General features: G+C 41.0%; 2 protein-coding genes across 9 annotated transcripts in view; one reads left to right on the top strand and one right to left on the bottom strand.

Annotated features, from left to right (window-relative positions):
- The window catches only part of LOC105488769 (switching B cell complex subunit SWAP70), an 85026-nt gene extending 58215 nt beyond the window's left edge, over positions 1-26811 (top strand). Inside the window, exons 4-12 of one of the 2 annotated variants that reach the window (XM_011753172.2) lie at positions 23-250; positions 3248-3394; positions 4503-4611; positions 7641-7822; positions 13284-13391; positions 15241-15407; positions 21699-21897; positions 22941-23037; positions 23712-26811. In XM_011753172.2, the coding sequence (XP_011751474.1) occupies positions 23-250; positions 3248-3394; positions 4503-4611; positions 7641-7822; positions 13284-13391; positions 15241-15407; positions 21699-21897; positions 22941-23037; positions 23712-23818 (1344 nt within the window). In that variant the 3' untranslated portion in view covers positions 23819-26811. The remainder of the gene's footprint in view (positions 1-22; positions 251-3247; positions 3395-4502; positions 4612-7640; positions 7823-13283; positions 13392-15240; positions 15408-21698; positions 21898-22940; positions 23038-23711) is intronic. The other variant, XM_011753173.3, reaches the window with a different exon arrangement.
- Positions 24193-27973, bottom strand: part of LOC105488765 (SET binding factor 2) — a 547946-nt gene continuing 544165 nt past the window's right edge. For all 7 annotated transcript variants that reach the window (XM_071075110.1, XM_071075112.1, XM_071075109.1 and 4 more), the window contains one exon: positions 24193-24316. The gene's annotated coding sequence lies outside the window, so the exon portion shown is untranslated. The remainder of the gene's footprint in view (positions 24317-27973) is intronic.

The following is a 27973-nucleotide window of genomic DNA, read 5'->3' as shown; positions in this document are numbered from 1 at the left end:
TCCTTTCACATTCTTTATATAGATTGAATACCTGCTTAAGAAGCTTACAGAAGCTATGGGAGGAGGCTGGCAGCAAGAACAATTTGAACATTATAAAATCAACTTTGATGACAGTAAAAATGGCCTTTCTGCATGGGAACTTATTGAGCTTATTGGAAATGGACAGTTTAGCAAAGGCATGGATCGGCAGACTGTGTCTATGGCAATTAATGAAGTCTTTAATGAACTTATATTAGATGTGTTAAAACAGGTAAGAATTCTGTTACTGTATTTTTTTCTCATCTTTAGAATTTGACATTTTAAAATTAATATTTTTATCACAAAGATGAGTATAAGTCACTTATTTTCTTACACTGATTGCGGTTTTTTTTTGTTTTTTGTTTTTTTGTTTTTTTGTTTTTTTTTGAGGCAGTCTTGCTCTGTCGCCCAGTCTGGAGTGCAGTGACATGATCTTGGCTCACTGCAACTTCCATCTCCTGGGTTCAAGGGATTCTCGTTCCTTGAAGGCATGCACTCCCATGCCCAGCTAATTTTTGTATATTTAGTAGAGCTGGGGTTTTACCGTGTTGGCCAGGCTGGTCTTGAATGCCTGACCTCAAGTAATCCACCCACCTCGGCCTCCCAAAGTGCTGGGATTACAGGTGTGAGCCACTGGGCCTGGCCTGATTTTGAATAGGAATAAAATTTCTTATTTTTCCAGTCTTGTATTAGGCTTTTCATTTAAAAAAATTATTGGTGCAATTTTAAAGTACAGTTAAGAATTTTAAGTACAGTTAAGAATACATATATTATTATATATTAACTTTTTTTTTTGAGACGGAATTTCACTCTGTCACCAGGCTGGAGTGCAGTGGCATGATCTTGGCTCACTGCAACCTCCGCCTCCTAAGTTCAAACAATTCTCCTGCCTCAGCCTCTGAGTAGCTGGGACTATAGGCGTGTGCCACCATGCCCAACTAATTTTTGTATTTTTGGTAGAGATGGGATTTCACCATGTTGGCCAGGATGGTGTCGATCTTTTGACCTTGTGATCCACTAGCCTTGGCCTCCCAAAGTGCTGGCATTACAGGTGTGAGCCACCGCACCCAGCCCATTTCCAAAGTATTTTTAAAGTATCTTTCTGTCATGTGTGCATTCATAACCATTTATCCAGAAAGATCTCCATGGCATAATGCTGAGTGGAAAAAAAACCACATTGCTGAACAGGAGATACCTTTTAATCCCCTTCAGATAATGTTAATGTGTGTGTGTAGAGCTGTCAGGAAGATGCTTGCCAAAATGTTTACAGTGATCACCTCTAGATGGTGGGATTTTGGTGAATTTTTTTCTTCTTTATTCCTTTCTGTATTATTGGACTTTCTATATGATTTTATATTATTTTTATAAAATCAGAAAAATGCCTCTGTTTGTGGAGAAAAAAATACCTTTATGTAACAAAGTTGCTTTTGTCTTACTTAGACTGTCATCTTTTTCTTAGCACCCAGCATAGCAGATGAAGCTTGATGCTTGTTAAATACAATTTATATTTTTTTGGTGACTCTTTGAAACTTCTTACATTGTTATATTGAATAATAACTGATTTGGGATTCCCTTACTTTGATCCTTTCTTTCTTCCATAGGTAATAGTGTTGTCTTTGTTCTTTTTTTTTTTCCTAATGGAGCACATCATAAACGTTGAGGCTGAATTTGTATAGGTCTTTGGTGCTACAAAGAGGTATGAGACGTGGTCTCCATCTGAAGTGGAATTCTCAGCCTCTTAGGATGGCAGGATGTGACTGTAGTAGAATTGCAGTATGAGATAGCTTTTGCTTAAATGTCCAAAGATTAGGAAACTGAATATGTAATATGATTAGAACTTAGTATAATAACCAACTGAAACTTCAATCGATATCATATATATTTAATGATACGTATATTCTGTCATGCGCTATCACACCTGTAGATTTAATACTAAAAATAGCAACTATTCTTAAACAAGCCTGAAGGGCTTTGGCCTATAATAATGTATAATTTTGCTTAAGTAAACATTTGAGTCACACACCTTTGAGGCCAATCTGTGGGAAGGAAATACAGAGCTAGTGAGTGTTAGCTTAGAAGCCACATTTAGAAGCCAGTATTCGAACTCCTGGTGCAGTATTTTCCTGCTGGTCTGGGGCACAGTTCCTCCTTCAGAATACTGAGAGGTCAGGCAGAAAGGTAGGTTGGTACCAGAGGTGGAAGTCCTTGAGTATTTGTTGAGAAGATATATGTGGCCAAGCTTTAGCATTTTCATTGATTGAGGTTTTACTTATTTTATTTAAAAATTTTGGCTGGGCGCAGTGGCTCACGCGTGTAATCCCAGCACTTTGGGAGGCTGAGATGGGCAGAACACGAGGTCAGGAGCTAGAGACCATCCTGGCCAACATGTTGAAACCCCGTCTTTATTAAAAATACAAAAATTAGCCAGGCATCGTGGCTTGCCAGCTACTCGGGAGGCTGAGGCAGGAGAATCACTTGAACCTGGGAGGCAGAGAGATTGCAGTGAGCCGAGATCGCACCCACTGCATTCCAGCCTGGGCGACAGAGTGTTACTCCTTCTAAAAAAATTTTTTTTTGTAGAGATGAGGTCTTACTATGTTGCCCACGGTGATCTTGAACTCTTGGCCTCAAGCGATCCTCCTGCCTTGGCCACCCAAAGTGCTGGGATTACAGGCATGAGCCACTGCATCAGGCCTAATTGAGGATTTAATTTACAGAGAATCATTGTTAGGGGTTCATTCTTTCTTTTTAAGTGGAATAGACCAGTATAATGTACTCCCACATACCCATCAGCCAACTCCAGTAACCACCAACATATGGCTAATCCTACCCCACCTACTTTAACCTCTCCTGTATTATTTTGAAGCAAATCTCAGGTATTTTATTTTGTTTATAAACATTTCAATAGGTATCTCTAAAAGATAATGATTTTTTAAAAAATGTCAAATGCTACTTAATATCAAGGGGGTTCTGTTATCTGCATATCATTTTTGGGAGGGGTTGTCTCTGAAGTGTCTGAAATTGTATGCAAATTTTTGTCTGGTTATGCTTGCCTGACTGGGTGTAATGCCCCTCGCCTTCATAGATTCTCAGAGGGTCCAAGAACAATTGGTGTTCATGTTTTCAGGATCATATATCAAATAATGGAGTAGGCAAGTATATCAAGGAAGAGATGTCAGCTCTTACAAGTAAAAGGACAAGAATTTATATCACATTTTATCTTTCACAGGGTTACATGATGAAAAAGGGCCACAGACGGAAAAACTGGACTGAACGATGGTTTGTACTAAAGCCCAACATAATTTCTTACTATGTGAGTGAGGATCTGAAAGATAAGAAAGGGGACATTCTCTTAGATGAAAATTGCTGTGTAGAGGTGAGTCTAGTGTTACTTCTTTGCATTATTACCCCATGCTGCCCCCTGATGCTGAAGTAGCTTCTCACCTTCTTCCACCTAGACTCTAGAACCTTAAAATAATCCCCAAATTTACATTTCCAAAATAACATAGGCATACAGTTGCCATGGTTTCTGAACCAAACATTAAAGACAGCTGACAAAATTTTTTTCTAATATGAATTTATTTTCAACCTTATACTTGTGAACAAAATATAAGGATTAAATCATTTATTGGAACATTTAAGGAATCATTTATTGAATAAAATGGAGTCATAAAAGAGATAATAAAGTAAAAACAATGTTCAGTAAGACAATATTTGGAATCACAAATATGCCAGAAAATCTGGGACATTTTGAGTGCAAGAAGTAAAAGAAGATGTAAGCATTGTCTTTGAATACTTTGGGTGACTTTCAGGACACTTTGTTCATAGGTACTAATTCTTGAAAGAAGTGAAATTCTCAGGAACATAAATTTTTGAGTTTTTAATTTTTATATGAACTGTCCCCATGTCTGTATGTGTTGAAGAACATTTAAATACCTGAAATCTCACGCATAAACTATAATGTATTTTAGTGAATAATAATGTCTTGAGATGTGTAAAGCCCATGAAGGAGTCTGCTTTTAACTAAGCATAGAGAACTACAAGGCTACCAAAGGCCAGTTTACTCATAAACATATAGGACAGAAACCACAGGTTGCCAGCCACAACATTCCAAGTGCAAGGAAAGAAAGCCACGTTATGCAGATGTAGGAATCACCCTAGCTTAGGTGCTTCATATCCCACAGGGGTTAATACCTCTTGTAACATCATCACAGATGTACCTTCCAGGATTCCTGCAAGGGAGGTGCTCAGGGTAAGAGCTGCTATGCCCAGGAGATCGCAGTGCATGGCATTCTATCAGGTGTTTATAGTTTTCCCAATCTAGATGTAGTATACCAATGGGGTCATTTTTACCATAAGTAATGTGCTTAGGGAACAGCATTAGTAAATAAGTAATATGCATTTATAGGTATTTTTCATTGACATTAAGTTTCAGCTGATTTTTACTTAAAATTTTGAAGAACTAACTTTGCTTTCTGTTTTAGTCCTTGCCTGACAAAGATGGAAAGAAATGCCTTTTTCTCGTAAAATGTTTTGATAAGACTTTTGAAATCAGTGCTTCAGATAAGAAGAAGAAACAGGAGTGGATTCAAGGTAAGGTGATTTTTATTATTTGCCATTATATAACTTGAGAGCTCTGAATTTCTTTCTTTCTTTTGAGATGGAGTCTCGCTCTGTCGCCCAGGCTGTAGTGCAGTGGCGTGAACTTGGCTCACTGCAACCTCCACCTGCGAGTTCAAACAATTATCCTGCCTCAGCCTCCAGAGTAGCTGGGACTATAGCCAGCATGCCCAGCTAATGTTCTTGTGTTTTCAGTAGAGATGGGGTTTCACCATGTTGGTCACATTGGTCTCAATCTCCTGACCTTGTGATCCACCTGCCTTGGCCTCCCAAAGTGCTGGGGTTACAGGCGTGAGCCACTACGCCCAGCTGAGACCTCTGACTTTCTAGTTTTGAATCTCATGAAGGATACTAAGGCATTATTTCCTCATTGTCTGTAGTTATTTCTGCATGTGATACAGTAGCTGAGAGAAAAACAAATTAAGATGAGCTCTCAAAGTTTTCATTAGTTTTGTTTGCATAATGAACCTGGGGTAAATTATAAATGGGAGATTTACTTTTTAAATAGATTTTGGTGTTGCAAGTAAAGTTTTGCTACAGTAATATATTGTGTAGTGATGAAATCTGGGCTTTTAGTGTAACCATCACTTGAATAGTAGCTTTTAGGTAATTTCTCATCCCTTGCCAGCCTCCTGCCTTCCCACATTTCTGAGTCTCCAATGTCTAGTATTCCATGCTCTATGTCCACGTGTACACATATTTTAGTTCCCACTTAAAAATAAGAACATGTAGGCCCGGCACGGTGGCTCATGCCTGTAATCCCAGTTCTTTGGGAGACCGAGGTGGGTGGATCACAAGGTCGGGAGATTGAGACCATCCTGGCTAACACGGTGAAATCCTGTCTCTACTTAAAAAAAAAAAAAAAAGCACATGTGGTATTTTATGTTCTGTTTATGGGTTATTTCAAGAAATACTTCAAGATAATAGCCTCTAGTTCTATCCATATTGCTGCAAAAGACATTATTTCATTCTTTTTTTTTTATGACTGAGTAGTATTCCAAGGTATATGTGTATATGCACACACTACAACTGTTGGTGGACCACGTGGGTTGATTCCATATCTTAGAGATTTTAGGTTTTACTTACTATTTGAAGAGTATAGAATTTTCCCCTTTAAGGACTGTGAAGAATTTTAAAGTGGCCATCTTGAGCTTGAGGTAATACGTAAAAGAAAAGAGGAATTATGCAATAGTTTTTTAATACTTCAAGTGATTTTCAAGATCCATTACTTCCATGAGAAATTACTAATTTTAGGTAACTCAAGAACACAAACTTTTGAATTAATAACCTTTTAAAAAAATAATTTCAACTTTTATTTTAGATTCAGGGGTACATGTGCAGGTTTGTTACATGGGTGTATTGTGTAATGCCAAAGTTTGGGGTATGATTGAATCTATCACCTGGGAAGTGAGCATTGTACCCAACAGAGTTTTCCAACCTCTTCCCCCCTCTCTACCTCCCATCCCAGTAGTCCCTAGTGTCTGTTGTTGCCACTTTTATGTCCGTGAGTACCCAGTTTTTAGCTCCCACTTATTAGGGAGAACATTCATTAATTGGTTTTTTGTTCTGTGTTAATTTGCTTAGGATAGTGGCCTCTAGCTGCATTCATGTTGCTGCAAAAGACATGATTTTGTTCTTTTTTATGGCTCCGTAGTGAATGAATAACTTTAAAGTGTTTCATTATTCCAAAATTAGTAAAGAATAAAATACAATATAAGAGGGCTTTTTAAAAAAAAAATCCTGAAAGGAGATTCTGAATATTATATTCTTAGACATAGATAAAATTATGTTATATTGGAGAATTTTTGATGTGGTTTAAGAGTTCGAGGCAAATGCATCTGGTTTGAATGCTCTTTCCTGGGTCTCTTGGGTTGAGTTATAAATTCTGTAACTGCTTTTCTCTTCTGTGCAGTGGGGATAATAATAGTACCTTCTTCCCAGGGTGGTGGTGAGGGTTAGAAAATAGATAATGACAAATATACTGACACATTTTTCAAAATGACATAGATTGCAAACAATCTAGCTAGCTGTTCATAGGGAAATAGTTGAATAAGTTATGGTTTAGCTGCACAATGGTGTGTACAATGCAGTACTTTATGTACAGTACTTTATGTATCGATACTGGGAACTGTGAGATAGATTAAATGAAAAAAACTGAGGGTCAGAAGAGTGTGTTGTGCCATCATTGTGTGAAAAGAAGGTGGAAGACATATATACATATTTATTTGTATAGGCTTATACTATCTCAGGAAAGATGCATAAGAAACTGTTACCTTTAGTTACTAGTGGGGAGGGGAATCCAGTACTTGAGGTACAGGAGTAGAAGGGAGACTTTCCTGTGTGTCTTTGAATTTGAACTATGTGAAAGTATTAGCTATTCAAGAAATTACATTTAAGTAATTTAAACTATCAAAAGAAAAATCAGATGTTGTATAAAAGTTAGATAATGCATGTAAAGGATATATTTATTTTATTTTTAAAATAAATGACAGCTGCTGTTACCTGTTATCTCAGGAAGGGGTTGCATAAGGCATAGATGATAGGCCAACTAAACACAGTAGGTTGCAAATTAGGTATCAGAAACTTGAATCTCTGTCCTTACTATGTCTTAATCTTGTTTGGCTTTTTGAGAAGTATAGAGAAAGGAGTTGAAAGTATTGTCATTAGTTCTTAAAAATGTGTGCAATATTCCGAGATTGAGTGCTTCTGAGCACAGATACAGTTACGGAATTTTGGAGCTAGAAAGGACTTTATAGATCATCTCTCATTTTAGAGATGAGGAAACTGATGCTGCAAGAGGTTATTTCTTGAGGGGAACTCTGAAAACAACCAAGAGGTTATGTGGCTGCTCAGGGTCACCCCACTACGGAGTGGCAAAATCAGAATCTACACTGGGCCTCTGGCTCCCTGTCTCGTTTTCTTCCCACTGTGCCATTTGCATAGTAGGCTTACAAAGAATAACTATTATTTCCCCATTTTTTTTTCTCCTACACCTTTTACAGCCATTCATTCTACTATTCATCTGTTGAAGCTGGGCAGCCCTCCACCACACAAAGAAGCCCGCCAGCGTCGGAAAGAACTCCGGAAGAAGCAGCTGGCTGAACAAGAGGAACTGGAGCGACAAATGAAGGAGCTCCAGGTTGCCAACGAAAGCAAACAGCAGGAGCTGGAGGCTGTGCGGAAGGTGGGAATGGGCGCTGGACTGGGAGAGGGCCTTTCATTCCCCTGCAGAAGCCATCGTGCCTTGCTTAGGGGCGTTGGTTCTACCAAGATGAATGTAGTGCAGTTTTAGGGAGATACTTGTGGTGAACTGTTCTCAGAAGTGTTTCCAGACCATCAACTGAGACACACTGGTTTTCCTAGCCCTGAAACCATGTTGATCTCGGCAGCAAAAACATTTCGTTGGCTAGGAAGGAATTTTAATAATAATGAGCACAGTTGAATTTTGTCAGAAGAAGATGGGAAATTTCATTCCCTTGAGGATGTCAAGGCTGTTTTTAGTGACCTGGGCAAGGTGTGTTGCTTTTTAGTTTTCTCCTTAGCTCCCATCTTCACTCATGAGTACCTTGGAAGACGCTTAACTGTTAGTTTTACGTACTATTTGGAGTTAAGATACAGTCTGGGTCAGCTTTTCCTTCCATCTCAAGCCTAGGAGGTCAAGTACCATATGCTGTATGAGATAGTTGATGTTCACTGGGAACAGTTCCTCGGTTATGTCATGATCCCAGGGGTGGTAGTGAGTTCCCAGTATATGCGTATGATCTTTATTTGAGACACTTTTGGGCTGAGTCTGTCTGCCTTGAATCAGTGAGCACCTGCTAACCACAAGCTCAAGGACGCTTTCGTGCAAATCTATGCAAAAACTTTGCCCTGGGATATGGGGGCGCTCATAATCTATGACTCCACATTCCTAGTGGGGTTCTCCCTTGGTAACCCATAGAAATGCCACATTGTGTGCTGAACTTCCTCTGAGTAGGGTAGACTCATGAAGATTTTAAAGAATGCTTTTATAATCTTAGGAGTTGCATGGGCATATATATAATCTTAGAAACTGTTATTACTATCACACACTTAACTTTGTAAAAGCAGCTCCTCGTTTCTGACTGCCTCCCGCCCCCGAAACACTCTTGCATCTTGCCTCTTTCTGCTGCAATACATTTTCTGCAAAAATTCCCTTTAAAGGTTACACTGAGCACCTGCAGTATGTGATTGCTGCTGCTTCCTTCCACTGTGCACACATCAAAAGTGGGTGTTATGAGGGAATGGCGGGGAGCTAGAACTTGGTGTCTTTTTTAAGAATTTTAAAATTATAAAGTACATTGTACCTGCAGAGGAGAATATGAAATATGTATATACAAATAATCATACAGTGAATACCCATGAAAATACTACCCAGGTTAAGATAGATTATTGCCAGTACAGGTTGGGTATCCCTTATCCGAAATGCTTATGACTCGAAGTGTTTCAGATTTGGGATGTTTTTGGATTTTGGAATGTTTACTTTATATACCGTATTTACCAGTTGAGATCCTCTTGCCTCAGCCTCCCAAATCCAAAAGTCTGAAATTTGAAATGCTTCAGTGAGCATTTCCTTTGAGCATTATGTGAGAGCTCAAAAAGTTTCGGATTTTGGAGCATTTTATATTCTTTATTCAAATCTTTTCCTCATCCCTAACCCCTGGAAACCACTGATCAATTCTCTGTTCCTGTATTTTTGCCTTTTGCAAATTGTCATATAAATGGAATCATACAGAATGTACATTTTAAGACTGGATTCTTTGACTTAGCGTTGTATATTTGAGATTCATACATCGATGCCCTTTTTAACTTTTAAACTCTGCCATCCAGGAGCATGTAGTGTTCTGCTCTGTATAATGTGAAGAAGGCATGCCTGGTGTTAGCAAGCTGTAGACCTGTGTAGACAGCTTTCCCACTACCTAGGTTTATAGAATTATTTAAATGACTGATTTAGGATTCTTGGATAAGTGCTGAAAAATTCTTATAGATAGCTTAATAATCTTTGATTTTCTTGTCAACTAACACAGTTCTCCAATTTTTTCATGGAGGCATTCTTAGAAAAACACAGCTTAGATGAATATTTAATTAAATTTATTTATTTTGGGACAGGGTCTCACTCTGTTGTTCAGGCTGGAGTGCAGTGGTGCAATGGTTGCTTACTCCCCTGCTCAAGAGGTCTTCTTGCCTTAACATCCCAAGTAGCTGGGACTACAGGATAATTTTTTGTATTTTTAATAGAGATGGGGTTTTGCCATGTTGCCCAAGCTAGTGTTAAACTCCTGGGTTCAAGTGATCCACCCACCTCAGCCTCCCAAAGTGCTGGGATTACAGGAATGAGGCACCATGCCCAGCTGAACCTTTTAATCATCTGGAATTAGGTTACGTATCTGTGGGTTTCTTAAAATTTGACAGGCCTCATTTTAATTAGAAGAAGGAATAAGAAATCATGGTAGTTTTTATAAATTAATAGATTTAAAGGGTTTACTTAAATTTTTATTTCTACTTTTGTTTCTTTTAAAAAATCATTTGGGTAGGTTCAAAATACACATATATAAAAAGGCAGCTGTGAAAGATTTCCTCCCCCTCCCCCACTTAGGAATTTCCACCCCTTGCCCAAGGTTAGGAAATACGAATATACATTCTTGTTTTCCCATTTTTTAAACACACAAAAGTATATACCAGTATTACTGTTCTGCCTCTAGTTTATTTCACTTAATTTATTTTTTAGATCTTTCCATATCAGTATAAAGAGAGTTTCCTCATTTTTTTTTTATGGCTGTAGAGTATTCTGTTATACAACAGTGTCATTACTTAATCATTCCCTGTTAGTGAACATCTGGGTTGTTTTAATCTTTTAATAGGTAATGCTGTAGGAAATTATCTTGTACCTGTGTTCACATATGTTCTGATATCTCTGGGGAATGAATTCTCAGAAGTGGGAATGCTGGGTCAAAGTGTGTAATTATGAAATCCAGGCTGATGGACCAGCCACCATCTTGAGTGTTGCTATTCACTGTGCTGGAACAAAAAGTGTTCTAGGGTTTGGCAGTGCAGTGCTCCAGCCCAGAAATGTCACACTATACTTCTATTTATAACATTTTGGTCAGAACTAGTCAGAACTTTCTGATGAGAAGTCAGCTGTCAAGCTTGCAGGAGTGCGCTTGTGTGTGGTAAATCATTTTTCTTTTTCTGCTTTTGAGATTATTTTTTGGTCTTTGTCTTTCAGCAGTTTTACTGTGGTGTATGTGGGTGTAGATCTCTTTGTGTTTATCCTCTTTAGAGTGTATTGAACTTGAATATGTAGATCAATGTTTTGCCTTAAGCTGGATAAGTTTTCAGCCACAAATATTTTTTCTGCTTTTTTCTCCCTCTTCTGATACTTCCATTATGCAAATGTTGGTAAACATAATGGTGTCCCACATTTCTCTAAGGCTGTGTTCATTTTTCTTCTTCTTTTTTTTTCTTTCTGTTTTTCAGTTGCATAACTTACATAGATCTATCTTTAGTAGATTTTTCTTGTAGCGCAAATATACTGTTGAGTCCCTCTAGTGAATTTTTCGTTTCAGTTATGGGACTTTTTACTTCCAGAATTTCCATTTGGTTCTTTCTGTGATTTATATCTCTTTATTATTCTCTATTTGATGGGATATTATCATTCCTTCCATTACTTCTGTAAGTATGGTTTCCTCTAGTTATTTGAGCATACAATATTTTATAACTGCTTTGAAGTCTTAATGTGCTAAATCCACCATCTGGGCCTCTTCATAGGCAGTTTCCATTGCCCGCTTTTTCCCCTGTATGTGGGCCATACTTTCCTCTTTCTTTACATGTCTCATAATTTATTGTAGAAAACTAGACATTTTAGATAATGTGTGGTAGCAACTCTGGATTCTGATTCTACCCTTCTCCCCAAGGGCCTGTTGTGGTTTGTTCCTTTATTTGTTTAGTGACTTGGCTGAACTATTTCAGTGAAGTTTGTTTTCCTCACAGTGTGAAGCTTCTGACTATTGCTCCTCAGAGGCGCAGGCTTGGACAGGAGCACAGTCACCCTGTGAAGACCCTGATTTTTGCAGGGCACTCTTTGGGTGTCTTTCTGTGATCTCTCATTTAAGCTTTCCACCTCTGTTGGTACCACACCAACAGCTGTTAGAGTTCACTAATTTTGTTCTGTTGTTCTCCACAATGCCCTGAAACCTGAATTGCCTCACAGTCTGAGATCATTTAAATTCAGGCCTACATGTAGTCTTTAAGGTCAGTCTTTGAGACTTGTTCCTGCTACATGAGAACTCTTCTTGGCTGTCTCTTTCTCTGGTTCTCTCTGTCAGATGTTTGGCTAGTCTGGCAAGAGCAGTGGCTCACACCTGTTAATTGCTTTGGGAGGACAGGGTGGGAGGATCACTTGAGGCCAGGAATTTGAGACTAGCCTGGGCAACATAGCAAGACCTCATATCAGTCAACCAACCAACCAACCAACAACACTCTTAACTGGCCTGTGGGTTAGCGTGTTGTTCTCATGGAGCCACCGGCCTCCTCTTAATTCTCAGCCACTCTTGCCTGGAATAAAGTTTCTGCAACATGCAGCTGGGGACAAAGAGAAATTCTGGCAGCCAGCCTGCCCCTCTCAGGAAGATATCATAGCCCTAGACCTGAGCTGAGGGGAGGGGAACCCTTGTTTGGGGTTCCATCTGCCAGGAGAAGAGCTTCCTTCTCACTGACACTGTGGGGGAGGGGAGGGAGTGCATCATATGCCACAGACCCTCACTGTTCTTACTGAGAGTTAGATTTTCTTAGATAAATGTTCTCTATTTTAGAATGTCCTTAGCATAATTTCTAGAGACTTTTAAAGGTTTTGTTTTTTTAACAATAATTTTCACCAGTTATGGTTATTTTACTGGGGAAAGGGTCTGTGGAGTTCCTCGTGCCACCCTTCTAGAAATTGGTTCTGGTAAAAGTTATAAGGAATAATGTATAAGATGACAAAACTGTACAGAAAGAGCTCAAGAAACAGCTCTCGAATCTCATGAATGTGGCTGGGCATGGTGGCTCACACCTGTAATCCCAGCACTTTGGGAGGCTGAGGCGGGCAGATCACGAGGTCAAGAGATCGAGACCACCCTGGCCAACATGATGAAACCTCGTCTCTACTAAAAATACAAAAATTAGCTGGACGTGGTGGTGGTGTGCACCTGTAGTCCCTGCTACTCGGGAGGCTGAGGCAGGAGAATCACTTGAACCCGGGAGGCGGAGGTTGCAGTGAGCTGAGATCGTGCCACTGCACTCCAGCCTGGTGACAGAGCAAGACTCAGTCTCAAAAAATAAATAAATGAATAAAAATCTCATGAGTGCAATTGCAAGTGAGTTTAATTCAATGACTATACTAAAACTTTCTTTGCAAAATGTTGTTCAGGCTTATCAATAGTCTTTCATTTACCTAATTTATTTTATATGTTGACTCAGCAGATTGTTAGACTGGAATTCTAATGGAGCTGAAAGTTTTTATTCTATTATCTTTATTGAATGTTAAGAATGTTTGGCTTTTCCGGTACTTCAGTGTGACTGTCTCTCTCTCTCTAATGTACTTCTACTCTAACATCTGCTTTTCTGTGGATGGGTTTTTGATTGGCTAGAAACTGGAGGAAGCAGCATCTCGTGCAGCAGAAGAGGAAAAGAAACGCCTTCAGACTCAAGTGGAACTTCAGGCCAGGTTCAGCACAGAGCTGGAAAGAGAGAAGCTTGTGAGTGTCACGTGGCTGGAGAAAGCAGCTGCAGTAGCTCAGCCTGGGTCTGTGGGAACGGGGAAGGGCTGGAGGCTACAGTGAGGCATGTCGTCAGCTTGGCTTTGCTACTGACCTGGAATGGGCTGTAGGGGAAGTTGCATGTTTGTTCATTCATTCATTATCTGTTTATTGAGCACCTTCTATGTGCCAGGCACTGTGCCAAAGATGTAATGGCAAAAGACATAAACCTTGTTTTCAAGACTCCTAAGTGGCAATTTATGGAGCCAGGCACGGTGGCCCACTCCTGTAATCCCAGCACTTTGGGAGGCCAAGGCATGAGGATTGCTTGAGCCCAGGAGTTCAAGACCAGCCTGGGCAATATCTACCAAAAAAAAAAAAAAAAAAAAAAAGAATTAGCCAGGCCTGTTGGTAAATGCCTGTAGTTCCAGCTACTCAGGAGGCTGAGGTGGGAGGATTGCTTGAGCCCAGGAGTTCGAGGCTACTGTGAGCTGTGATTGTGTCACTGCACTCTGCACTCCAGCCTGAGTGACAGAGCAAGGCCCTGTCTCCAAAAATAAAAATAAAAGAAAGAAATTTGTGGAATGATGTGATAAATGCTTGGTTAGGGTGACTATATTTCCTAGTTTGCCTGGGAGAGTCCCTGCCATTCTGGTATAATTATTAATAACATTCCTTTTCATTCTCAAAATAGTTCTGATTTGGAAAATGAATAGTTATGGAAAAAGTAAGCATAGGTTCCATGGCATTTCTCCTCTGTAATAAGCAAGGATGGCAGGGGTGAGATCCTGAAATTGTGAGAACATCTAGATTCTGATTTGTTGCTCTTGGCAGCTCTGGTTCATCCTAGAGGCTTCCATCTTCAAGAGACGCAAGATCCAGGTTGTCTTAGGTAGTTACCTGTTTAGCTAGAACACAGGTCTTCTTACATTGAGTGATACTCTGTCGGAGAGTGCTGAGTCCAGTACCTAAATAGATGGATGCGACATTTCCTCTAGTCACTCTTTGTTATTTAGAGTTGAAAGAGATGTGTTTGTGGTTTGAGAGAAAAGAGGAAGGCAGATGTGACGTAGAGAAACAGCCAGAAGGTCTGGTCTTGTTTCCTCTCTGGTCCTTCTTATTGAGCACTGGCTTTCTCTTCTTTAAGTACAGGATGATCACATGCTCTCTCATGACTCTTATGAGGATAGAGTGAGCTAATGCAAGTGAAAATATTTTAACAACTGCAGAGAAGTAGGCTAATGTGTTTGTTATATTTAGGATGTTCTTGTAATTTTTAAGGCAGGGATTCAAAACTCTGTAATCCAGAAGGGAAAAACCATTAACTTACACAGACTAACTGAAATGCTTGAGTTCCCCTAGGGCTGGAGGTGCCCCAGGGAGTGGAGGCAGCCAGAGAAGTGCCAGAGGAATCCCATGCTGGCTGATCTTTCCTTCTTTAGTGTAACACTCTACTGTTCTGACTGGGAAAAGGTTCGTTCCTTTTAGAGAAGACTCTATTGGCAAAAAGATTGTGACTTTAAGACAGAAAGGAATTTAGAGAGAAATTATACAGGGAAACATTTTTTTCTTGACTTGAGTCTTAAAATGTGGAGTGGAAGGGACGGAAAATACAGCAGGGCAGAACATAATTTGGGTTATAATTTGCTCTTCCCAGACTCCTTCATTATTGCGATTGGGTGTGGTGCCCTCATCTCCTCCATCTTCAGTCCTTCAACGATTGAAGGACAGGGTCCTGCCACCCTGATGGGCTGAGGCTGCAGCTGTAGGCAACCCCTCAGGTGGAGGGGAGGCTTTCCCTGAAAAAGAAGTCAACCTGCACTTAAACAAGACCCTTCTATACCAACAGATCAGACAGCAGATGGAAGAACAGGTTGCCCAAAAGTCCTCTGAACTGGAACAGTATTTACAGCGAGTACGGGAGCTGGAAGACATGTACCTAAAGCTGCAGGAGGCTCTCGAAGATGAGAGACAGGCCCGGCAAGATGAAGAGACGGTGCGGAAGCTTCAGGCCAGGTGCTAGATTGGTTTGCAGACTGCCTTTGTGTACTTTGCCTGGGCTAATACAGTTTCTTGGAATGACTAACACTCTGGTGGAGAGGGAGAAGTGTCTCTGCTCTGGCTGTGACTGAGCTCGAGGTGCTGTCCAGATTAGGGAGACCATGGAGACTCGACTGGCTGGGGTGTTTCTTTTCATTCTGGGGCTCTGGGAAACCCTTGCTTCTGGGGCTAAATAAGGGCCTATTTTGGAGCAGTCTGGTAGGTATGTTTGATGGGATACCCTTAGTCATATCCGAGAAAATCCACAAACCCAGAATTAGCTCTGATGAGAGCTTGGCATCTTCAGTATGTTCCAGACCAGAGAGGGCTGTTGGTATGCAGGCAGGGGCCTATTCAGACCAAAGTTGCTGTCAGGTTTTGGGGAATAAGAAGGAAATATGCAGTTTCTATTTGGCCATTCGGGATTGGTAACATTCCTTCAGTAGTTACTACTTGAAATCCTAATTTTAAAAGTATTTGAAACCTAGATTTTTTTTTCCCCTTAGAACTTTATTTATGGGCCGTGCGCAGTGGCTCACGCCTGTAATCCCAGCACTTTGGGAGGCCGAGGCGGGCGGATCACAAGGTCAGGAGATCGAGACCACGGTGAAACCCCGTCTCTACTAAAAATACAAAAAATTAGCCGGGCGCAGTTGTGGGTGCCTGTAGTCCCAGCTACTCGGGAGGCTGAGGCAGGAGAATGGCGTGAACCCGGGAGGCGGAGCTTGCAGTGAGCCGAGATCGCGCCACTGCACTCCAGCCTGGGCGACAGAGCCAGACTCCGTCTCAAAAAAAAAAAAAAAAAAAAAAAAAAAAAGAACTTTATTTATGATAGTCATGTTCTCAGATGAAAATTCTCAATTTGGGGTCTTCATAGCAGCAGGGAGGATAAAATAAAATGAAGACTCCCAAAGGGAAAAATTGAGCATATCCTCTGCCAGTTTCTACTTTGCTGCCCCATTTACATTCTTTAAGATGTCTGGGATGGGAGACAACACTAAAACGTATTTACTACAGTAGCAGCACATGGTCGAGTCTTTGATCTCTGACCCCCTGTTTTGGGGAGCAGTTATAAAATGAGCTGGGGTAGATTTTCCATGGCTGCCATTTTACATGTGGCAGCAAAAGGTGTTTCGTTAGTCTTCAGATAGGAAGAGAAAGAAGAAGCCATCTTTAGTTGTTTATTTTGCCAAAAGTGACCTCAAAAATAAATAAATTGTTTTGGAAATTTAGATTTTAAATCTAATTTTTTTAAGGAAAAATTATTTTCTAAATAGAAAATTAAGCATGTAGCATATTGCCTGGCATTTATAGGCTCCACAGGTACAAACTTACTGCACTGTGAGGTTAACCAGGTTCTTGGAACTCCCTTCCAGTGCCACTGGGCAGTGATTTTAGCAGAAGATTCACTCTATGGGAATGTTTGAGTGCTGTGTGACGTCCAGAGTGACGTTCTACATGACACTCAACATTTTTTGAGCCTCCTCATGATTTGAGCCGTGTTGAGAGTTTATAGATTGTTTTTGTGCAGAGAATTCACAGGTAAAATATGCTATATGTATTACTGCAGTTTTGTGGGAAATTTATTATGACACAGCAGAGACTAGATCACAGAAGGAACTGGATAACTCTAGAAATTCTAGTCTTTGTTATTTAGTGTTTATAGGATGAGTGATATTTTGAATAAGGGATAATTTTGGATAATTGAAGCCAGTGGTTTTTTAACCAATGTTATATATCAGAATCACCTGACAAAGCTTCTGAAAAATACACATGTAGGGCCTCACTCTAGATTTACTGAATCAAAATATGTGTGGATAGGAGCCAGACACAAGTGTTGTTATTTAAAAAGCTCTGGCTAGGCCAGGTGTGGTGGCTCACACCTATAATCCCAGCACTTTGGGAGGCCGAGGCAGGAGGATCACTTGAACCCATGAGTTTATGACCAGCCTGGGCAACATGGTGAAACCTCATCTTTTTTTTTTTTTTTTTAAAAAGGCTACTTGGGAGGCTGAGGCAGGAGGATCACTTGAGTCCAGGAGGTTGAGGCTATAGTGAGCTGCGTTTGCACCACTGTACTACAGCCTGGGGGACAGAATGAGACCCTGTCTCAAAAAAAAAAAAACACAAAACAACGACGACAAAAAACTCCAGCTAATTATTTTGCACACTCTGATTTAAGCAATAGCAAAATGCTTTCAACCTTTTGAATCCAGATACATACAGCTACATACAGCTCTGCTCTAATATGCTGAAAGTACTGCACACAAATTTAACTTTTTCTTGATGTGCAAAGGGCATTTTATGAATGTAATTATTTTATTATTCCAAATTATTTTTTTCTCTTAGTTTTTGGAACCTGAAATGGACAAATTTGCCACCCCCGCCCCCCCTTTTTTTTATCTGAGACGGAGTCTTGCTCTGTTACCAGGCTGGAGTGCAGTTGTGTGATCTTGGCTCACTGCAACCTCTGCCTCCTGGGTTCAAGCGACTCTTCTGCCTCAGCCTCCTCAGTAGCTGGGACTACAGGTGTGCACCACCACACCTGGCTAATTTTTGTATTTTTAGTAGAGATGGGGTTTCGCCATGTTGGCCAGGATGGACTCGATCTCCTGACCTCATTATCCGCCTGCCTCGGTCTCCCAAAGTGCTGGGATTACAGGCGTGAGCCACCGCGCCTGGCCTAGTGGTCATCTTCTTTTTTTTTTTTTTTTTTGAGACGGAGTCTCGCTCTGCCGCCCAGGCTGGAGTGCAGTGGCCGGATCTCAGCTCACTGCAAGCTCCGCCTCCCGGGTTCACGCCATTCTCCTGCCTCAGCCTCCTGAGTAGTTGGGACTACAGGCGCCTGCCACCGCGCCCGGCTAGTTTTTTGTATTTTTTAGTAGAGACGGGGTTTCACCGTGTTAGCCAGGATGGTCTCGATCTCCTGACCTCGTGATCCGCCCGTCTCGGCCTCCCAAAGTGCTGGGATTACAGGCTTGAGCCACCGCGCCCGGCCTCTAGTGGTCATTTTCAAGTGGAGTGTGTTCCTCTTTCCTGAAGTCACTGAAGGCTGTGCCTGATTCAGAGGGACTTTCTGTCAGATTGGCATGGAGGGTTTGTTCTTTGCTCCTCAGGATAGGCCTTTCTGGATAGAAAAAACAAGGGAAGTCATTCTGGAGTTGGGTTGGAAAACCAGCACTAATGAAATGAACATAATCTTATGCCAAGGGCCTGTGTAAAAGCCTGCTCAGTTAACTCTTCTCACTCCTTTCTTAAAGCAACACCTAATCACTTGTGGAATATTTGGAATCTCATTATTCTTCCTATGGATAGTTCTTTCTCTGTCAGTGTCTTAAGTTTACCCAGAGAAACTTTTTTTAGTCAATTGTTTAAATAAAAGACAAGAACTTTAGCTTGAAACATCTAGATCTTGTAATTTTAAAATTATGATTGAAGTTTTTTTTTAACTTTTAATTTTTGTGGGTACATAGTAGGTGTTTATATTTGTGGGGGTACATGAGATATTTTGATACGGGCATACAATGTATAATAATCACATCAGGGTAAATGGGGTATCCATCACCTCAAGCTTTTATCCTTAGTCTTACAAACAGTCCATTATACTCTTTTAGTTAGTTTAAATGTACAATTAAATTATGATTGACTGTAGTCACTCTTTGTGCTATGACGTTTATTTTTTTTATGTGTAATCCTGAAGGTGATGTAGCCTCTTCTGAATGAGAACTCAGAAGAAAACTGTTCATTTAAAATTTAGAACACTTAAGTTACTGGCCGGACACCATGACTCATGCTGTAATCTCATCACTTTGGGAGGCTGAGACAGGTGGATCCCTTGAGGCTCAGAGTTTGAGACCAGCCTGGCCAACATGGTGAAACCCTGTGTCTACTAAAAATACAAAAATTAGCTGGGCATGGTGGTGCATGCCTAAAATCCCAGCTACTTGGGAGGCTGAGGCATGAGAATCACTTGAACCCAGGTGGTAGAGGTTGCATTAAGCTGAGATTGTACCACTGCACTCCAGCCTGTCTCAAAAAAGAAAAAAATGAAAAAGAAAAAAATAAGAAAAATCAAGTCATTGGAAAGTTCTTGAAGCTGAGCCATAATCTGTCCTATTATAACTCTTACCCACTTTGGATCTGTAACACCCAGGAGTATACCTTAGTCATGTCTGTATTCCCAGCAACTTGTACCTAGCACACAGTAAGTACCCAAGGAATATTTTTTGAATGAATGAATGGATCCAAGTTCTACCCAATCGGGCCACATGAAACAACAGTCCCTCTTCCATTTGATATTATACTTTTCATATATGTGAAGGTTAGAGACTGGGCTCTGGAGTGAGGCCACGGTTTGATTCCTAGCTCTGGTACTTTTAGCCATGTAACTTGAGAGAATTACCAACTTTATACAGTTGTTGTGAAGATGAAATGAGATGATGCATGCAGAGTGTTTTAGAGTAATGCCTAGCATTTGGGAGTCACTCAGAGTGTGTTGCTTTCTGTTCCTTTATCTCATTTGCAGACAGCGAAGATATATAATGTGTAGAATGTAAAAATAAGCATTCAAAAAAAAGATGTTGACAGGCTAGAATGATGGTTTTAGACCAAGAAGATAATTTAACATATCAAAAGAACAAGCACAGGATCCAGGAGACTTGGCTTTATAGAAATTCATTTGAAAAGTTCTACAGTTTCATATCCCTGAAATGTGGTTGTCAAAACTCTATACACTCTTAGGCAGCCTTAATGAATGTGAAGTATCCAGAGCAAATGAGATAATTGTCCCTCTATAATGTGAGCTGTCCTTGCTACCAGTCCTTGCTGTGTGGTATCTACCAGTCCTTGCTGTGTGGTAGGCATGTAAATACCTTATGTGCATTATCACATTTAATACATTAATAAACCTTTGATGGTAGGTGTAGTTTCTATTCCTTTTTTGATAAATGAGGAAGCTGATACACAGAAAAAGAGTGAGGCACTAAAGTCTTTAGTCAGGAGTCTTGTTTGCAGACCACAGAAACCACCTTGTATTAGCTAAAGCAATAAAACAATTTGTTGAAAGTTTCTTAAATAATTTGCCAGTTCCACAGAAAGGCAGGTGACCAGGCCGTGAACACAGGCAGGAACCACAGGGGGATGAGTAGCCTCAACTACAGCCCAAGCCAGGCCATGGGAAGAGTCCAGTGAGGATGCCATTGGCGCCCATGTTGGTACCAGGCATCAGCAGTGCCATCGCGCCTACTGTCATTCAACACTGGATGTTACTGCCACCAGCAAGATGAATTCTCTACTGGCTTTGCTTCTTTGTGCCAGTTGCTTCAGAGTCAAAGTTCCAGAAGGAGCATCTACTTAGCTAAGCCTAGCTTGTGCCTCCACCATACCCTAGCTGCCGAGGGGTGGGAGGGCAGGGGTCTGGCCTGTGAATTTAAATTTCCAGGTGCTTAGGCTGCCCAGCCTCTGAACTCCTTCATGTGTCTGGAAATGTCCATTGCCCCTCCATATTTTTACCACTAGAATGAAAAAACAGACCCATCCAGTATTGTTCATTCTCACATCCTCAGTGCCTAGAAAAGCATGTAGAAGGCACAGAAAATACACATCACCTGAGTGAATAAACTCTGCGCTGGTCAGACCACATCTGTAGTGTTGTGTTCTGTTGTGTACATCAAACTCCAAGAGACATCTGAGGAGACCTCAGTGTCTCCAAAGAAGGATATTGAGTCTGGAAGCTGGAGTTAAGGCTGGAGGTGGTCTTCTTAGGGAAGGATGTTCTCAGCAGGCAACAAAGCTGTCTTCCAGTTGCTGAAGGGCTATCACAGGGAAGAGGGAGTAGATACCTCCTTTGTGGAACTAGAGTAGTGGATGGGAGAGCTCATCTTAGTATAAGAAAAAAGGCCACTGAACCTTCGTGTCTCACTTGCATCATCTCTAAAATACGAGTAACAGCACCTAAATTTACTGTGAGGATTAATTGAGAAAATACACTTGCCTCTTAGGCCAGTTCCTGGCACACATTAAACTCTGGATAAATGTTATTTTTTATTTCACAAAAGGGTGAAACTGAGAGAGCTTACAGCAGGACACATGGGCTGCTTTACCAGCTTTGTGAATATGAGCTTCTCTGGCTCCTGCTTTCCTCCTGGTGGAAGGAGAGGCGGATTAGACGACCTCAAATATTCTCTTGTCTAAAATGCTTCCCTCGTCTGCTGGGTCAGGGTGGTGACTTGGGCAGGATTTGATCTGGAGCTTTCTTCCACATTGTAGGTTATTGGAGGAAGAGTCTTCCAAGAGGGCTGAACTAGAAAAGTGGCACTTGGAGCAGCAGCAGGCCATTCAGACAACTGAGGCGGAGAAGCAGGAGTTGGAGAATCAGCGTGTCCTGAAGGAACAGGCCCTGCAGGAGGCCATGGAGCAGCTGGAGCAGCTTGAGTTAGAACGGAAACAAGCACTTGAGCAGTACGAGGTGATGAGACTTGGCCCTGCAAACTTCTGTATTTAAATTTTTGAAAAACATTTCTCAATAATAGAATTATTTATTTAGCTGCCAATATGAAGCTGTAGTAAGAATCTTGCTTAGCTGTAAGAAAGAAGAAAGAGGGCGTTTTTATAGGAGATAAGATGTATTATACATCCATCAGAGACAGAAACTGTACAGTAATTTGAACAGGGAAAGTTTAATATAAAACATTATTAACTGTAACAGGGAATTACCTACTGTGTTGTAAAGAAGGCTTTGAGAATGCAGGAATGGCAGACGTAGGGAGCAGCCACTGCCTCAAAGACTGAGGCAGAGCACCAGGGAGGGAATGGATCTGGAAGAGGATTCTTTGCTCCTTGCCCCATAACCCCAGTGCTGTGATCCAGACCTCTGTGGAGAGGGTGGCTGGATGGCAGAAAAGTTTGTTGAAGTGCTGTGCCAGCAAAGCTCAGTGGGAGGCCACCTTTTGGGGCACTGGCAAAAGCTTCCCACAGGGAGGTGCTACAAAAACTCACCAGTGGTGAGCACTTTGGGTGTTCTGAGTGCCACAGGAGCCACTGAGTGGAACCTAGAAGAAAAGTCCCTCCCTCCTTGTGTCCCTTCAGCACCCTCTAGTGACAAAGCTTTATGCTGCCAGCTAGTTAGGGAGAATTATTTTAGTATCACCAGCAGGATGGTTCAGGGTGGATTTGGAGTGGAGAGGCAGTAAACTGTAACTGGCACACAGAGCCATACACTCATTATAATTAGTGTGCAGATGGTAGAAGAATAGGCTTTGGAATCAGACAGCCTGGGTTCCAGTTCTGGCTCTACCATTTCCTGTTGTGTGACCCTAGGCAGGTTACTGACCTTCTCTGAACCCATTTTCACTCTGTACAATGGGGTAATAGTAATTCCCGCTTCTTAGAATGGGCTATGAGAGGATTTAATGAGATAATTCACAAATATGTAGTAAGGGCCCAATAGTTGTGATTTGGTTCTTAAACTACCTGTGTGTCTGCATAGTCCAAAATCTACTTTTGTTTCAGGAAGTTAAAAAGAAGCTGGAGATGGCAACTGATAAGACCAAGAGCTGGAAGGACAAAGTAGCCCATCATGAAGGATTAATTCGACTGATAGAACCAGGTAACAACAGACTCTATGAAGTAATCATATTTTAATTTTAATTTAATTTAATTTATTTATTTATTTACTTTGAGACAGAGTCTTGCTGTCACCCAGGCTGGATGGAGTGCAGTGGTACGATCTCGGCTCACTGCAAGCTTGCCTCCTGGGTTCACACCATTCTCCTGCCTCGGCCTCCGGAGTAGCTGGGACTATAGGCGCCCGCCACCACGCCTGGCTAATTTTTTGTATTTTTAGTAGAGACGGGGTTTTATCCTGTTAATCAGGATGGTCTTGATCTCCTGACCTCGTGATCTGCCTGCCTCAGCCTCCCAAAGTACTGGAATTACAGGTGTGAGCCACTGTGCCCAGCCCATATATTTATTTTTAAATTTATTTTTCTGTTTCACTTGTGTATTTGAATTGTACTAAAGAAACTTTTTTAGCCCAAATGTAAAAAAAAAAACAAGCTGTTTAGGGTAAATTTCTCTTGAAAACCTTATCCCCTAATAGGTAAGAGCACCCAGTTAATCCCCTCGGTATACATCTTCTAATTGTTTTAGCTGGTATGACATTTATGGATGTTCCTCAAAGAAGAAATAAAGTAGGAAAGTTACTATTTTGTCTGTAGAAAAATGATGGAGTACCCTGAAGAATATAATACTTCCTGTATTTAAAGCATGTTTGTCTCTTAGGTTCAAAGAACCCTCACCTGATCACTAACTGGGGACCTGCAGCTTTCACTGAGGCAGAACTTGAAGAGAGAGAGAAGAACTGGAAAGAGAAAAAGACCACGGAGTGACTGAGCTTGCTGGCAGTCACATCAGTTATGTAGATACTGCATGGCAGGAGAGCTTTACGCTAAAGACAAAAGAAATGGCTTTGGGGGCTGGGCGCGGTGGCTCACGCCTGTAATCCCAGCACTTTGGGAGGCCGAGGTGGGTGGATCACCTGAGGTCAGGAGTTCAAGACCAGCCTGGCCAACCTGGTGAAACCCCGTCTCTACTAAAAATACAAAAAAAATTAGCTGGGCGTGGTGGTGGGCGCCTGTAATCCCAGCTACTTGGGAGGCTGAGGCAGGAGAATCACTGGAACCTGGGAGGCGCAGGTTGCAGTGAGCTGAGATCATGCCATTGTACTGCAGCCTGGGTGACAGTGTGAGACTCCATCTCAAAAAAAAAAAAAAAAAAAAAAAAAAAACGGCCTTGCTGCTTTTAACTGTTCTTCCTTCCATGCCTCTCCAAGTGGGTCAATATCCTAAGGAAGCCTTCTTATTTATCTTCCTGCAAACAAGGGCTACCTGAAAAGAGAAAAAAAAAAAAGCATTGTCAAGCTGTTTATTTACTCTTTCTTTGAAAACATCACCTTCTGAAATTTGTCTTTTAGCTCTCTCAGATTCTTCCCCAAATGAGGCAGGGTGCAGACAGCACAGTCAGCTCTGCAGAGTTTGGAGCGGCTCACTGCCATTGGGTACTCAGAACCCTGTGGACTGGATGTTAGCTCTTTCCTTTGGCAGCTTGTTTCCTTTGTTTCCTTCTCTGAGTATGTGCTGTTAAACTAGATTGGCCAGTTTGCTTTCCATTCCCTGACACTTGGCATGGAATGCCTTTGACTATTGGTGCTCTGACAGAGAAGTCACGGAGTCACTGCCATTTCCTGGTTGCCCTTTTGGAATGTAATCCTGTTAGTAGAGGTTTTCTAGCTTCTGCTAAGATATTTCTTTCCCTAACCATCATACACTTGGCATGTTTCATTCCCATCTCCTTTCCCTTCACCTTAAAGGAGACTACCCCTTTGCCCCATATTGTCAACCTAATTTTCTTTTGTCCTCTCTCATTGAATGATGTGCTACCAGGTATATGCCAGGCTGTGAGAGGATTATGCTGAGTAGTAGAAAGAAGCTAATTTGAAATAAAAATTATTTGGATCATAAAGAAAGCAGATGAGATGCACATGGCCAACAGGAAGTTGACTGTATGTCTGCTAGTTAGATTCAAAACATCATAAAGATGATAGCATGTCAATATATTAGCCTAGCCATAATGTTAGCCTTTGTTAGGTGGGCAGCTTTTCTGCCTTTTCCCTTCCTCTATAGTGACAACGGAGAAAATATCTAATAGAAATAAGTGTAACAGGGAAATTGGGGTCATAGTTTATAGGCATCTGATTTGAAAGGAGTATTAAGGAAGGTTTTCTATCTATCTTTAGATTAAAAAGAACATTTATGAAATCAAGCCTTCTAACACTAGTTATAATTGAGAAGCAACAGTAACTCCATGGACAGCAATCAAGCTTAAAATTGTAAATAAATATGAGGATAATTCAGTTGTTGCAAAAAAGGGCAGAATTCAGTAGAATAAAGTCCTTTTCTCTCTATAAGTATTAAATGAGGACAGAGAACCTCAGGTGTTCAACCTCAGTGCTTGCTGAGTGCATACTAAGAAAGCAATTCCAAACAGATGTATACATCGAGAGAGAGTGGTATTAGAGGTTTCAGTATATGTATTTATTTACATGAGAGGAAACTGGAATATAATCCCATAAATTATCACCTTTTACAACTGGAAAATATTTGCCAATGAAGAAATGCTCTGTAGGTATTTGTGTTAAGATTTTGGGCTGTTTAATAAAAATGTAACTTTATTTAATGATTTCTTATAGTTGCCTTTATAAAGTTTATTGTCTAAAATATTTTTGTATCATGTGCCTTTGAAATTTGCCAGCTGATTTGGGTGTTGGATTTCTGCCCAGACATTTATCAGTATTACCATTTTATTCAGTAGCTGGCAGGTGTATAGACCAACGAGACTTAGGTAAGGAATGGAACCTTTCCTGTGGTTTGATTGCACATTACACCAGAAGACTCCAGTATCCGTCATTCCAGAATGAGGAAACAGTATTTTGCAAAGAACCTAGTCACCTATGTGAAATCTATGGGATGGAAACAGTGTGGCCTTGGGAGTCAAATAGTCTCTGCATGGTGGGGAGGGTCATGATGGAATATGTGAATTTCTACTTCTAGAAGTTGTGAAATAGGCCCTGCACTTTTGCAGAATGTCCTTCCTTAAACCTTGCTTATTCTACAACTGTAGCTGATAACATGACCTGGGCTTAGCTGCTCTAGCCCTGGGTTCTTGAAGACCTCACTGCCTGGCCCCTGGTCATCCGCCTAATGACTGCATGCTTTCTGGTCACACGTGGACCTTAACATGACCAAGCAGTTATATATGTGGTTGCGCAGAAGCTTTCTGTTTAATGCGTAGTGTTATTACATCTTGGTTTTCAGTGGCACTATGTCTAGAAGGCAAAATCCTTTTAAACAGTGCTTTGGCTAAGATAGATACTTGTGAATCAAAGATGGCAAAGAAATGAACTAAGTATATTCCATTTGGAATTATATTTTGATACTAAGTGAATTCTTCCTAATATTTAAAATGGTTTCACCTGTCAAAGGGCCAACAGAACTCTTGGTTTTACTTTTGTAATTACTGTACAGAAAATTTCAGGAGTGTTTGAGTGCTTGTCATCAGGTGTTTTCCTTAATAAGTAGGGATATGATCAGTTACAGGAATTATACATGAAAAAAGTTTTTGAAATGTATTTTTGTGATGTGCTATGTTGAGAGGAAACCAAATATTTATGATTTTAAAACATTCGTATGAAACCATTGTACAATGTAATATGCTCAACTTTCTCAATTTTTTGCTGATTTTTCTAAGATACATTAAAAATGTTTTGTATTTTTTTTTTTAAGTAAAATGGACCCAGTAAGAAAATTAAAAATACCAGAATATACATTTACTGTCTGATTTAATAAAACAGTGGGGGTAAAGTTGGGTGTATCTGTATGTGTTTTCATATGAGATGGACTTTGGTTTAGGGACACTTCCTGAAAACACTGGGTTTGCAGTTTAGAACCCAAGAAGTTAGCTATGGCCTCATCTTTGGTGTTTGAGTCACGAATGTGGGCAAGCCATGGCTGATGTGTCAGCTCACAAACGGGAACTTACAAAGATGATTTCTCATTCATTGTTGCTGTTACCTTCAAATTTTCTTACCTCTGTTTTCCTTAGTTTTCTTTTTATGCCTTTCAGTTTTTCTTTCACCAGAGTAAACCATGTGGCTTTTTGTTTGTTGTTGTGGTTTACATTGTTGCCAAGATAAAATGCCTATTGTGGACTAAGTGGGCCCACTCAGTCCAGCTTGAGTGTATATTGGAAAACTGATCTTTCCCTCTTGGAGGGAGGGAGAGGACACTGGTTGGTGTGTTTAAAAACTGTTCTTTCCGGCCAGGCGCGGTGGCTCAAGCCTGTAATCCCAGCACTTTGGGAGGCCGAGACGGGCGGATCACGAGGTCAGGAGATCGAGACCATCCTGGTTAACACGGTGAAACCCCGTCTCTACTAAAAAATACAAAAAACTAGCCGGCCGAGGTGGCGGATGCCTGTAGTCCCAGCTACTCGGGAGGCGGAGGCAGGAGAATGGCGTGAACCCGGGAGGCGGAGCTTGCAGTGAGCTGAGATCCGGCCACTGCACTCCAGCCTGGGTGACAGCGCGAGACTCCGTCTCAAAAAAAAAACAAAAAAAAACAAAAAAAAACCTGTTCTTTCTGAGGCGGGCAGATCACGAGGTGAGGAGATCGAGACCATCATGGCTAACACGGTGAAACCCTGTCTCTACTAAAAATATAAAAAAATTAGCCAGGCGCGGTGGCGGGCGCCTGTAGTCCCAGCCACTCGGGAGGCTGAGACAGGAGAATGGTGTTAACCCAGGAGGTGGAGCTTGCAGTGAGCCGAGATCGCGCCACCGCACTCCAGCCTGGGCAACAGAGTGAGACTCCATCTCAAAAATAAAACAAACTGTTCTTTCTCTATCACAGTGGTTCTCAACTGGTGGTGATTTTGCCCTCCAGGGGACGTTTGGCAATGTCTGGAGACATTGTTCATTGTCACAACTG

The sequence above is a fragment of the Macaca nemestrina genome, chromosome 12, assembly GCF_043159975.1.
Source record: "Macaca nemestrina isolate mMacNem1 chromosome 12, mMacNem.hap1, whole genome shotgun sequence".
Classification (NCBI taxonomy): domain Eukaryota; kingdom Metazoa; phylum Chordata; class Mammalia; order Primates; family Cercopithecidae; genus Macaca; species Macaca nemestrina.
Note: the sequence above shows the minus strand (reverse complement) of the source record. Positions and strands in the feature narration are given on the sequence as shown.